At 41.6% G+C, this 13381-nt stretch overlaps 1 protein-coding gene across 1 annotated transcript; it reads left to right on the top strand.

Annotated features, from left to right (window-relative positions):
• Nucleotides 1-1838: 1838 nt before the first annotated feature.
• On the top strand, nucleotides 1839-12296 carry ralbp1 (ralA binding protein 1). The gene is made up of 10 exons (XM_031731046.2): nucleotides 1839-1933; nucleotides 3879-4181; nucleotides 6309-6740; nucleotides 6830-7179; nucleotides 7683-7844; nucleotides 8648-8779; nucleotides 9064-9174; nucleotides 9255-9376; nucleotides 10240-10360; nucleotides 10538-12296. The coding sequence occupies exons 2-10, from the start codon at nucleotides 3932-3934 to the stop codon at nucleotides 10838-10840; spliced, it is 1983 nt and encodes a 660-aa protein (XP_031586906.1). The 5' UTR covers nucleotides 1839-1933; nucleotides 3879-3931; the 3' UTR covers nucleotides 10841-12296.
• The last annotated feature ends 1085 nt before the right edge of the window (nucleotides 12297-13381 follow it).

The following is a 13381-nucleotide window of genomic DNA, read 5'->3' as shown; positions in this document are numbered from 1 at the left end:
ACAGCCTAAACATACGCCATTAGTTCCAGACTGTTTTCAGCCAGGAAACCTATAAAGAAAATACATTTGTGGTAAGATCTCCAAATAAATGAAGCACTCACTTCTACCAACTACTAGGTGTATTTTTACCACCTACTTTCCCAGAGTGTTGCTAACAAACTATATATAAAAAATGAAGTAGCTTCTGGATGTTGGCAGAAATGCCATAAAATTGCATTATTTAAGGGCCAACAGGGGGAGAATCCTTATATTGAAGTCTATGAAAATGATGTGACTTCTGACTTGATACAATAAATGAGTAAATGCTTTTATGGTGAGTTTATGGTCTCCATGACTGGTTTGCAGTCTTAATTAATATAAATTAATGTTTCTTTTATAAATTATGATTTTAATCTTTAATTCAGGGGGTTGAAAAAAGGTTTTGCAATAAACATTTAGGAATTTTTGCACGCACTCCAATCCTTTTCCAACACTCAACAGTAATTAGCAGTTTCATGGCCAGATTATGCCTGCTCCCTTGTGTAAAAAAATGCAAACAGATGTGTCATTGTCCAAAAACCTATGGACATAACTGTAGCATAGCAGGGTGTGAACAGCTGGGATAGGTTTTGTGCTGCATTCAAGAAAAGCAAAGGCAGATGGAAGATGAAGGAAAAAGAAGAGATGCTTCAAAATAACCTGTGACCGAGAGGAGGGCCGTGACTGCTGAGTGGATGTTACAGTAACAACAAACTTGCTGAGGAAAATATGTGTTAGTCAAGGCATATATGTATATATGTATGTGTGTATGTACTTGTGGTTATTTTTTTTTTGTGCAATGATATCAGCTTCATTTCTACCTAATGACAGAAGAATGAGCCATTGCAAGCTTATAGAGGCAAACATATGCTAATAATGTGAGTATGTCAGGGCAATGCAGGGCATATATGTGGCCAGCTAGGCAGCGGTGAGGTCTGCAACAAGCATTTCAGATGAATCAGGAATCAGCTCTGTGGCCATTTGTGTTTGCAGTGGTGATGGTCAGGCAGAAGTCGCTGTGGACTATTTTTGCAGATGGCATCGTGATCTATAGTGAGAGTAGGAAGCCCGTGGAAGAGAGGCAGGAGAGGTGGAGGTATGCTCTTGAGAGAAGAATAATGTGCGTGAATGAGAGGGAGACAGGTATAACAGTGATGGTAGATGAGTTTAAGCAGCAAAAGTTTACAAGATTCTAGCGGGTTCTCATATGGTGTATGGTTTGGAGACAGTGGATTTGATAAAAAGATTTTCACTGACAGTGACCAGGATGGACTAGATTAGAAATTGGTATATCAGAGAGACTGCTCAGGTTGAGCAGTTTGAACACAAAGGTTTGGTGTGATAGAGGAGGGTGCTATGGATGGGGTAACATGAAGGGAACACATGAAACAAGAAGAAGAGGACTATGATATTTATTGAGAATGCCAAAATCAAAAAATGCCGTGACACACAGCCCAAGACCTAACCAATCAAAGATGTCAGATCCATCTTTTATACACAGGACTATGCAATGAATGAATGGTTCAATTTCACCAAGTATCTGAAATGTGGCATGTTATACATACATATTCATATTCATATACATACTTACATATACCTGCACTTATATTCACACACACCCATATACACATCCCTCATACACCTATTTACATCTATTTACATTTCTGTCTAATAAAGCGAGGTAATTATTCCAGTAAAAACACTCCCCTACCTCTTACACCACATCTTTTCATCTCTCTCCTGTTTTCCCCTCACAGATGTTTCACTCTTTCACTTGAATTAAACACGTTTCTATTTGCTTTTAACTCCATTTCCCGACACGCACTCGTGCGTGAGCGCAAGCGCAGATGGGTTTATTTGGTATACAGGCAGCCGGAAGCTATACTGTGAAATAAACGGAACGGGATAGTACTTGGTAAAGTTTCTTGTCTTTTGTGTTTTACCTGATTAAACATAATGCAGCGGTTAGCAAATATAGTTTATCATCTGTAGCAAACTGTGTATCATATGTTGGGTTTTGTCTGGACGGATATTCGGTTTTTATCGCTACTGATAGGCTGGCTAACCAGCTAGCTTAGCAGGATGGTAGCTAGCTGAACTGTCGTTAGCATATGGGGCCCTGCATTCACAGCAGGGCAGCTCTCTGTGACAGTTTGATTGTAAATTCATTTTAAATTCATCGAAGATTTGTTATTTAAACAAGTGAGCAGATAATATGTAGCCAGCTGTTCTAACGTCATTTTTAAGGAACCCAGCAGAAAATGATGATTTAATTTGCCCAAAGCGAAGGAAGATTGAAAGATGGTCAGGCTTGAATAATCTGTTTGCAACCAGAGTTAATTTAGGATACTTTAAAGGAACACATGGCTGATTATTTTCTTGAAAAACGTGAATTCATCGCATCCGAATGAAGCTATTTCTGTCATGTATTGATGTCCATCTTCTAGGAGATGTTAAACAGAGTTTTCATACCTGTATATTTTTCATCAGTTGTCTGTCTTCAAACGATCATTTTGTCAGACCAGGTTAGTTGTAGACTAGCTTCCAGAGTGGGTTTGCCAGCTTCAGCTTGGTCTTTACTATTGAACTAGGTGTAGCTTTTATTTGTTTCAGTCTTAGTCTTTTATATATGTAATATGGCGAGTATTTGTAAGTAGCTCTGATAAGACCAACACAACACTGATGAATCATGTAAACATCACAGTCTTAAAAAAACCCAAACACTTGTGCTGAAGCCTCCCCATGTTTCTTCAGAACTGACTAAATTAGGAAAAAAAATAACCTTGACATTTCCTGTGTGCGCTTATTTTCTTTTATCTCCTTTTATAGATACTCATGACTGGTTTAAGATTAAGGTTTCATTTCTTATTTTATATCCCAGTTACCTAACATGTTTCTTTTTCACATCTAGTTTTAGTTAACTATAATAATCATGATGTTCAGCCTACAACATATTAGAATCAATAGGTGCACTCACGTAATTTAACTCACTTCCTTAAACATGTGGAAGTACTCAGGACTTCCTTTTTCTGTTTACCGTCCACAGTGTGGACAGCCATTGGCCTGTTTCAGGTAGCTGTCTGTATACAGGCCATCACATGATTTACAGTAATGTGAGATGATGAGCTTCAGATAAGTCACTGTGTCTCTGACTGGTGAGGTGATCGTTTGGTATATTTCCTACTCCGGCTGTCTGGATTGGCATGTTGGATGCGGGATTGTTTGAATGACGGAAGCCCCATCTGGTGGGTGGACATTACTGGTGCAGTTGCATTTTTTTAGGGATTATCATCGTACTGTTTAGAAACAAAAGAAGACAACACAGGAAAGAGTTCCAGCTTGCTTTACTTTTCTACTTTTAATCAAGGTCTAAAGATCGGTTACAGATTGTGATTATTTTACACACATTCTCTCAGCTGTCTGCAAAGTCTTATGTTAAACATGTTTAACTTTAAGCAGTAAATTGTGTTATAACTATGTCGTTAACTTTAACAACTTGATCTTAAAATTAAGATTTCCTTTTGGTGGTAGACATACTTCTCTGACAATGATTGGATTCTGTTTTGAGTTTATCTGCATTGCTGTGAAAGTATATTTCTATTGTTACAGTGTGCTCTAACATATATAATTAAGCTCTGTTATACCGAACAGGTTGTAAAAGACAGCATACATTATCCACAGGATATATCTAAGTCACTGGTCCTGAGATTAAACTTTAACATTAACAAATGAGCTAAGTCCTCTAGTCTGATTATATGGCTGAAAAGGTGCACAATTACTGATGTTTTGTAGAAAAGATTTTTGAACAATGAGTTGAAACACTGGTTTAAGTCAGAATTTTGTACTTCTGCCCACTGCAGGTGTGATGGAGGGGTGATGTGTGAATCAGAGGAGTGATTAGGCCAAAGCAGCCATGACTGAGTGCTTCCTGCCCCCCAGTAGCAGCCCTGCAGAGCAGCGCAGGGCTGAGCACCCCGGGGGCGTGGCCCGCACCCCGAGCTCTGAGGAAATCAGCCCCACCAAATTCCCCGGGCTGTACCGCACCGGGGAACCATCGCCGCCTCACGATGGACATCACCACGAGCCTCCCGATGCCTACGTCTCCGATGATGACAAAGAGCACAGCAAGAAGAAGAACAAGTTCAAGAAGAAGGAGAAAAGGAGTAAGATGTTTTTTTGGGAAACATGGATTGAGGGAGGGAAGGACAGTAACAAGTAACAAGTGAACTATTTGAGATTGCAGGCTTATTTTTGACTCTGAAAATAGCACTTTTGTTCTGTGTAGAACCCCCCCCCCCAATTTTCTTGGATGTGGAAATATGATAATCTGGTTCTTCTCTAACATGCACTGCAGCCTTTTACTTTTTCAGGCATTACCTGAAAAAAGGTGCACGTGAGAACGCAAATGTTAGATCTGACATCTAAACTTTAGCTCCCTAACACAAAGTGTGACTGAAGTCCAGTCTTGGGAACAAAGAACTTAATTAACAAATTTCCCACCTGTGGGATTAATAAAGGTCATCTTAATTGTTTGCTGACTTCAAAGAGAGTGAGTGGGTACCCTGAGGACATCCTAATCTAAACTAAAGTAGTGAGAACTTCCCTCTTATCGCCTCCTGCTGTGTGCTATGTGGGAAAAGGCAACTTCAGACAGTTTCGAGTTCTGATTAGACGTAAACTCTGATGTTGTCCAGAGTTTACATAAAAGGCCTCGTGTTTCCACGTAACGGTAGCCAAGCAGGGTGGCCAGAGTTTACTGAGTATATCCAACTCTCTAGTATAGATTGTGTTATCACCACTATCGCTATGTTTGTTTCTGCTTGAGTTATCATGTAATAAACTGTAGTAGCACCTTAATTCTAATTGTAAAATAGTATTATGGCAACCAATAGAGTACACTGTACAGTTGAAAGAAAAAAGTGCTTTTATAGTGGGTGCTAAACTGCGACACCCATTTCTCAAAATACTTTCACGAGACCTTTTTTTCACTTACTTTGTGTTTATACACCACTTTGCCTTTAATCATTAGTTCTTATTATCGCCTGCTCTATTCTGCAGTGTTTTGGTTTTTTTGTTCTGTCTCCTTCTCCTCACCTGCAAACGGTATTGGCAGATGAGCCTCCCTGAGCCTGGTTCTGCTGTAGGTTTCTTCCTGTTAAAAGGGAGTTTTTTCTTCCCACTGTTGCCAAGTTCTTGCTCAAAGGGGGTCATTTGATTTCCCTGTGTTATTGTGGGGGCGAGGTCTGCCTTACATTATAAAGTGCCTTGAGGTGATTGGTGACATATAAATAAAATTGAATTGAGGCCAAGAGGTTAAAACAGTGAGATAAACAGAAAATACTGACAACAGTAGAACACAACAGGACACACATTTATAATCAGACTTGGGCAGGTTTATGAAATAAGCACGATTTTATAGCTTTGCAACCATTTCCAAACAACCAGGAAATGAGGTCTGGTAATAAAAAGCTGTCAGATGTTGTTCTCACAGGCTCAGCAGCACAGGTTTTACATAATAGAAATGACTACAAACCCTATAATCTAGTTTAATTGAGCCAATGATTAGATTACATTTTCAAAAACATTCCAACTTTTTTTTTAATATACGTTTTGGAGGGCGGCACATGGATGTGTTATTCGTCAACAAGGAGAAAAATGTAGAATATTTCAAACCTTGTATTTTAACAACTGGGAGCTACCGAGGGAGCTAAAGATCACATCAGTACTAATGAGGCGAGCTCCTTCCACGTTTCCATCCTGATGGCTGCAGTGGTGAGAAATGTTCCTCTGCTGGGGATGTTTTTCACTGTCGTCCACTTTGTGTCTTGATTTTTCCATGCCTGGATTTAGCTCCTACACCAGGATATGGTGGGAGAGAGGAAGAGATGGACAGATTCAGCACACACCCACTGAACCCAGCGAAGGATGTGTCTCAGGCAGTGGTGTGATACGCAGAGCCCATTCTTGGGGAAACCTAGCGTAGAGTTTAGGAGGTTGAAAGTGACAAGGGGCCCCTCGCTATCACTTTAAAAAAAGCTTAAAGTGAGCTGTTCTGGAGAGGAGCGTTGTAAGGTGCAGTGGGAGCTATGCTAAATCAGTGGCTGACCTCTTTTCCTAGTCCTCGTTCTCCCCCTCCTCTGCTATCTTCTCTCTCTCACCCGTCTCTCTTCCTGTTTCTGTTTCACTGCTATCATAGTTTGGTTATAGGACGGAGATTAGAAAACAGAGGTGCTACTCCCTTCGGATCTAACCTGGTTTCTGCCTCTTCTACTCTTTATTTACTTTCACAGCGGAAGGATACGCCGCCTTCCAGGAGGACAGCTCGGCAGACGAAGCAGAGAGCCCGTCCAAAATGAAGCGCTCCAAGGGAATCCACGTGTTCAAGAAGCCGAGCTTCTCCAAGAAGAAAGAAAAGGATTTTAAGGTGAAGGAGAAGGGTCCCAAAGAGGACAAAGCCAAGGATAAGAAGTCAAAGGACCTGACAGCTGCAGATGTGGTGAAACAGTGGAAGGAGAAGAAGAAGAAGAAGAAACCAACCACAGAGGCAGAACCGGTCCCAGTGGAGACCCCCACCTTCAGGCCCATCTTTGGAGCCCCGCTGGCTGAAGCTATCAAGAGGACAGCTCTGTATGATGGCATCCAGTTACCAGCAATTTTTAGAGAGTGTGTGGACTACATTGAAAATTATGGGATGAAGTGTGAGGGCATCTACCGGGTTTCAGGTATCAAACATTTTGATTTTACCATATATTTTTTTTTAAAGAAACTAAAACATCTCTGATTACTCATATTGGCTCTTTTTTCCTTTCAGGTATGAAGTCCAAAGTAGATGAACTGAAAGCTGCGTATGACCGAGAGGAGTGCCCATGCCTGGAGGAGTATGACCCTCACACGGTTGCCAGCCTGCTGAAGCAGTACCTCCGCGAGCTGCCCGAAAACATACTTGGTCGAGACTTGGCCCAGCGGTTCGAGGATGCTTGCGGTCGGCAGGTCGAGGCCGAAAAGGTGACGGAGTTCCAGAGGCTGCTGACCGAAGTTCCGCCGGAGAGCCGACTGCTCCTCTCCTGGCTCGTCACGCACATGGACCACGTCATTGCCAGGGAGGCAGAGACGAAGATGAATATTCAGAATATCTCCATCGTACTTAACCCCACCATACAGGTCAGCGGGAAGGAGATCAATCAGTGAAAATGCAAATGCACCGTTACATGGGAAAGGGAAGAAATATGCAAGAAGATCATGAGCTGGTGCAGAGAACATCAATTTTCCAGCAACAGGCAAACTAAACATCAAATAATAATGTGGAGCTTTGGCTCAGGCTCAGATATAGCCCAAAAAAAACCCAACCCTCCCCCTAGCAACAAACCAGTGAATTTTTATTGGATCAAAGAGTCAGTTCATCTCTGAAACCCTGGCCCAGTTTAGTGAAGCTAATTTATTCCCATAGGGGACATCTCTGTTGCTGCTCCACTTATTCTGAACCAGCAGCAGCAGCCGCCACAACACTGTTAAATAAACACTTCTCCCAATTAATGAGCGGAGTCCAGGGCCAGTTTAATCAGGCTAAATAAACATGCAGGAATTTGTATTGTGGAGGAACTGGTGCAGATACAATTCAGCTTTGTGCTCGTTTCCCTCTGGTGATCCGTGTGCCTCCTTTCCAGATTGGGAATCGTGTCCTTTACATTTTCTTCACCCACGTGAAGGAGCTGTTTGGGGATGTAGTCTTGAAGCCAGTGGTGCGGCCACTCCGCTGGTCCAACATGGCGACGATGCCGGCTCTGCCCGAGACCCAGGAGAGCATCAAAGAAGAGATCAGACGGCAGGTGGGTTCGGTCCTGTGGCAACTAATGACTGTCTATTTTAGTGTTTGAACAAATGAGTTTGTTAAAAAAAAAAAGTTTCTTTTTTTGCTTCATATCTTAATATCTACTGCAAAAGGAAATGATTTTTTTAATATAAGCAGATGATGATTTTCCCTTGAAGCAGATTTTAAAATGTTACAACATAGTACATAGTAATGCAGCTCTAATTCAGCAAAGCAGGCCTTTTCTATTTATATTAAAGTGTCTTGTCAGCAGTACGCATCTTTATCTTGGGTTTGTTCTCAGTGTGCCAGGACTCAGTGGGATTCAGAATATTAGTTAGTTTCTGTCACCTGTATATAAAAGAAAATAGAAAACACGTCAGCTTCAGATGTTTTAGTCGATTTGAACCCCAGTCTCTCGGGTGAAGCTGTTTCTTTAACCTTACAAAATGTTCCTTCGTGGCCTGGATTTCCAAAACAATAAAACATCCCAGAGGAGGCGCACACATCTCAATCCCTCCTAGATCACCTAACTTAGAATATACGGAAAAGTTATTGTAGATTTTTTTTTTGTCCTATAACGCTCAAATCATGTTAACTATCCAACTAACTTTAATTCTGTCATTCATAAGTGGTTATGCATGAATCTCAGACCGTCCTTTTTAAAAAGATTATATGGTTTATTTTGCTACTTAATACTTTGACTTTTTTGTTCTCATATTGACTACTTTATTAAATGTGTTTGGCTCCTCTACTTGTCTTGAGCTGATTGTTGTCATCAAGTAAATTTCAGCCAATATTTATGAAGGTATTTGTGTGTAGGAGTTCCTCCTGAACTGCCTGCACCGGGACCTGCAGGCGGGGGTGAAGGACTTGTCCAAAGAGGAGCGGCTCTGGGAGGTTCAGAGAATCCTGACCGCCCTGAAACGGAAACTGAGGGAGGCCAAACGTCAGGTAATCTGTCTATATCAGTATTTATGTTTCTCTGGATACAATAGCTGTTCATCCACCCAGTAATACCAGTGAGGGTTTGAATTTCCACCTCTTCTGAGATGTATAAAAATTATAACCTTCATTAAGGTAGGAAACAGCAGCAGGATTGATTCTTTAGTCTGTATTAAATTGAGCTGGGAGTCCTTAATAAACTCTAATGTGGCCCTACACAGTAACAACAAAAAGGCAAATGCAGATGAATTGACCAACTATGCTGTATGTGTCTGCTCTCTGTGGGGCTTTAGGAGTGTGAAAGTAAAATAGCCCAGGAGATAGCAAGCCTGTCAAAGGAAGACGTTTCTAAGGAGGAAATGACTGAGAATGAAGAGGAAGTCATCAACCTCCTTTTAGCACAGGTGAGTAATTCATACAAACACATCGATCAGCAGCTTGCCAAGAAAACCTTTAAATGTCTTCTCGTTCTCTCGATAATCAGGAGAATGAGATCCTGACGGAGCAGGAGGAGCTGATCTCTCTTGAGCAGGTGCTGCGTAGACAGATTGCTACTGAGAAGGAGGAAATCGAGAGGCTGCGGGCAGAGATTGCAGACATACAGAGGTAAAAGAGGACAGTGGTTAAATATGAGGTGTGAACAAAGAGTTCCAGTGTTGGAAGTGTAAAATTTATAATCTATACCTGATGTAAAAGTGGTCAGTCTCCCAGTCGGGTACATTTTCTTGTGGATCTTTAGATCATTTTCAGTGTGACTGCTGATTTCAGATCCCTCAGTGGATGTCTTGTTGTGTCCTTTGATCTGTGTGTGAAGGACCATACTGAGCTGTTTTCAGGACAACACTCTGGTACCATTGCATTGTTTGAACCCCTGTGAATGTCTCCTCATTAGCAGCAATACCCCTGATGACATTTGAGCCTTTTTGAGAGATAAACGTGATATTTTCCCTCTGGTTTTATGGTCGAGCAGAAATGGTGCATTCGCTGTCCACTCCAGTCCAGGGATGGTCCGTCTGCCTGGAGTGAGCTCTGTTGCCAGATAGAGGCATTATACAAGTAAGCGGCCCAACAGGTGTATGGGCCACTCTTGCTTGTGCTGTTGTTGGTCCATCAGCCAGTCACAGAGGAAAGCAAAGTGATAACACACAAAGAGCTGAAGTGAAACCGAGTGTTAAAAGCAATGAAAAGTGTCCACTGCAGCCACTGCCTGTGCTTTTAATACTCTGTATTTTGATCTTTGAAGTTTTTCTCTGCGGTTCTCCCATTCCCAGTGAACTCCAGTATCCCTCCCTGTTCTATTCCAGCTCACCTGTGAACCAGTCAACATTCGGCAGTTGCTTTAAGTCATGCTTTAAGTTGATTTAAGACAGTGTACTCAGTCGGACAAGTTTACAGGACCATGAAACCAATTTAACGCTAAAACACGACATTAGATCCTAGCAGTAAGCCAGCGTTGTGTTCCTCCGCAGTCGGCAGCAGGGTCGCAGTGAGACAGAGGAGTATTCATCAGACAGCGAAAGTGAAAGCGAGGATGAGGAAGAGCTGCAGATGATACTAGAAGATCTGCAGAAGCAAAACGAGGAACTAGAGGTGAGAAAGCATCCAGCCTCGACTACCTGTTGCGGTGGTTTTGTGGTGTTTGACAAAACTGTGGTTATTCATATACCAAAAGCTCAGCACACTTTTGTTTCTGGTAATAAAATAGTGAAAGTATTGGCTGGAGTTTTACAGGATCTAATTCTGAATGTGTACTTTGTTGCCTTGAAGAACAAAAACACTCACCTGAACCAAGCCATCCACGAGGAGCAGGAGGCCATCTTGGAGCTCCGCGTTCAGCTTCGCCTCCTGCAGAGCCACAAGCTACAACAGGAGCTGACCGTCCAGCCGCCAGCTGAGCAGGCTCCACCCACGCAGCCGAGCCCGGAGGCCCGCGGCGAGGAGCAAACCAAGCGCTCCGTTGCTGCCGTGGCTCCTACCGCCGATGCAGCTGCTGCCACAACCAACGGAAAGGCGGCTAAGGATCCATCAAAGCCTTCACCAAGCAAAGACAAGAGAGACACCAACATGTGAGACCTCTGTGATGCTTTTGGTGGTCGTCTGTGCTGGTGTTCGTCTCTACCGTGGGTCAGTTGTCCTGTAGCGTTGCTCGCTATCCTGCAGGAGATTTCACATTGCAGAGCTCATTAGTTACCGTGTCCACCAAGTGGCAGACAAGGAAAAACCTTTTATATCGTCTTTGGTGTCCTAACCTTCTTTTTCACATCCTCATGCAAAAAAAACCACCCTGAAAAAACAAACAAATGCTAGGTTTAGCTGGTGTAGCGGACAACTGACTACCACTGTAAGAGACTAGCAGGGACCATGTTTTCAAATATGCAGTGCCAAGCCTGTATGAAGGAGGAAGGAAGGGGCAGGAAGGGGAAATGAAGGCAATGAGAGTAAGAGAGGGTAGATTGCAGATTATTTCTCACTGTTGAGCGAGTCAGGAAGCGATCACTAGACCACATGTCATCAGTCCCTGTCGCTCAGATTCGTCCCTTAACTTGATGCAAATTTGACTTTTTCTTTTGGATAGAGACCACTGTGCCATAACTTGAGGATGCCCCAGAGAACCACTGATAACAAAAGTTTTTTGAATGATGAAGAATTTATGATCGGTCTATCTATATATTATATATTTAAGTAGTATTCTGAAGTAAACAGATGACTATTCAAGAAGTACATTAAATTTAAGTTGCAGCTTTTTAGTAATATATGAATATACAAATAAATATATTGTAGAGGGTCTTGTTCTTTTTCTTTTTTTGAACAGCAGATTCATAAAGAGAAGTGTTGCACCTCGCAACTAACCAGTGGATGAAAACACGAACAGCCAAATAACAAATGTGTATTCATCGCTGCAAAATGCAGACAAACAGCTGGAGGCCACACTTTGCTCCGTAGTGCAGTCATTGTCTCAGTTACCTTTGCCTGCGCTGCACTAATGAGGAAGAGCGGGAGATCATATTTGTTCAGTTTAATGAGGATGTAACAAGTCTGTGCTGATGATTTATTTTTTGCCTCCTATATGGGTGGAGACACGCAGGAGGCTCGCTTTGTTTTGTATCTTCATGTGTGGAGGTTTTCTTCAATCCTTTCATTTCACAGCTGATCCGTGTCTGCTGCAACATAACGTCATTGTTCGATACTATTTAAGGCAGAGATGTGTCCTGACTTACGTTTTCTGTATATTATTGTAAAATTGCAAACATACTGTATTTTCAGCTCTTCGTGTTTTGTCTTCTTGTTGCTGTTTTCTTTTCTTTTTTTTACCATTAATAACCTGTATGGAGTTACGCTACTGTGACTGCCCTGCTTTGGTCACAGGCAAATCCATGCAATCTCATCTGGAGTTCCTGATTCCATGAAACTGCTAGAACAGGCTCAGAAGCTTCTCGTGAGGTTATTTTCATAGTTCTGAGCTTTTGTAGCTGATTGTTACAGACAGAAATGCTGTGAAGAATAAAGTGTCAGTCTAAAATAATTATCTCACTGTGTCTTTTCCTGAAGTTTACCTTTTCACTCAACTATGTCTGGCTGGACATGTATTCCATATTTTTCCATTACACAGTATCTGCCTAAATACAAACCTGAGCATCTCTGAGAGAATAGAAAGGTGGACTTTGACTCTGAAAACAAATTACTCAAGAGATAGTGGAACCACCCAGCTTTTTTTTTTTAAAATATGGGTTTTTTTGTCAAGGCTTTAACTGGTTTCCGATTTGGAAACTAGGTTTATCAAGTAGGACTAAAACAACTAAGAGAACAACGGATGTTAGGAACTGTCTTTTCAAAATTAAAGCTTGACTTGAATTCACATAACATGATGACCATTTTCTCTTGGAGGAAAGCAATGGTTGTAATATAAAAGAGTAGATTTACATAGTCTACTGCATTTCAGGGAATGTTGGCTTTATAGATATACAATTAATACTAACCATAGAGCTATACATACCTTCACTGGGCATTGTTTTAGGTACAACTTATTACAAGGTTGTAACATTTTTGTTCCTTTAGATTTGGCTTCATTCTTATATCTTCATGGCACAGATTGAACAAGGTGCTGGAAAAGTGTAACCATAAAGATAATGACAGCATCACACAATTACTGTTGATTGGTTGGCTGAGTCTCCTGTTCCACCACATCTGAAAGGTGCTCTATGGAATAGAGATCTGGTGACTTTTGAGATTTTTGGGGACATTTGAGTACAGTGAACAAAAAAAGGGATGTCTATAAGGATATGAACATGTCAGCAACAATACTCGGTTAGGTTGTGGTTACAAAGATTCTCACTTCGCCCAGCGTGTGCCAAGAAAATATTCCCCTCATTATTACAACAGCAGCAGCAGCTTAAATTGTTGATAGAAGGTGGGATGGATCCATGCTTTTATGCTGTTTATGGCAGATACTGACCCTGCCATACATATGTTGCAGCAGAAATCAAAAACCACCAGAACAGAACGTTTTTGCATTAATCATCAATTACTGGTGAGCGCATGTAAATTGTAGCCCCAGTTTGCATGGTACTGGTTTGGTATTCAGCATGTGAAGGAAACCTACAGTATTCTATC

Source organism: Oreochromis aureus, linkage group 18 (genome assembly GCF_013358895.1).
Source record: "Oreochromis aureus strain Israel breed Guangdong linkage group 18, ZZ_aureus, whole genome shotgun sequence".
Lineage (NCBI taxonomy): Eukaryota > Metazoa > Chordata > Actinopteri > Cichliformes > Cichlidae > Oreochromis > Oreochromis aureus.
Note: the sequence above shows the minus strand (reverse complement) of the source record. Positions and strands in the feature narration are given on the sequence as shown.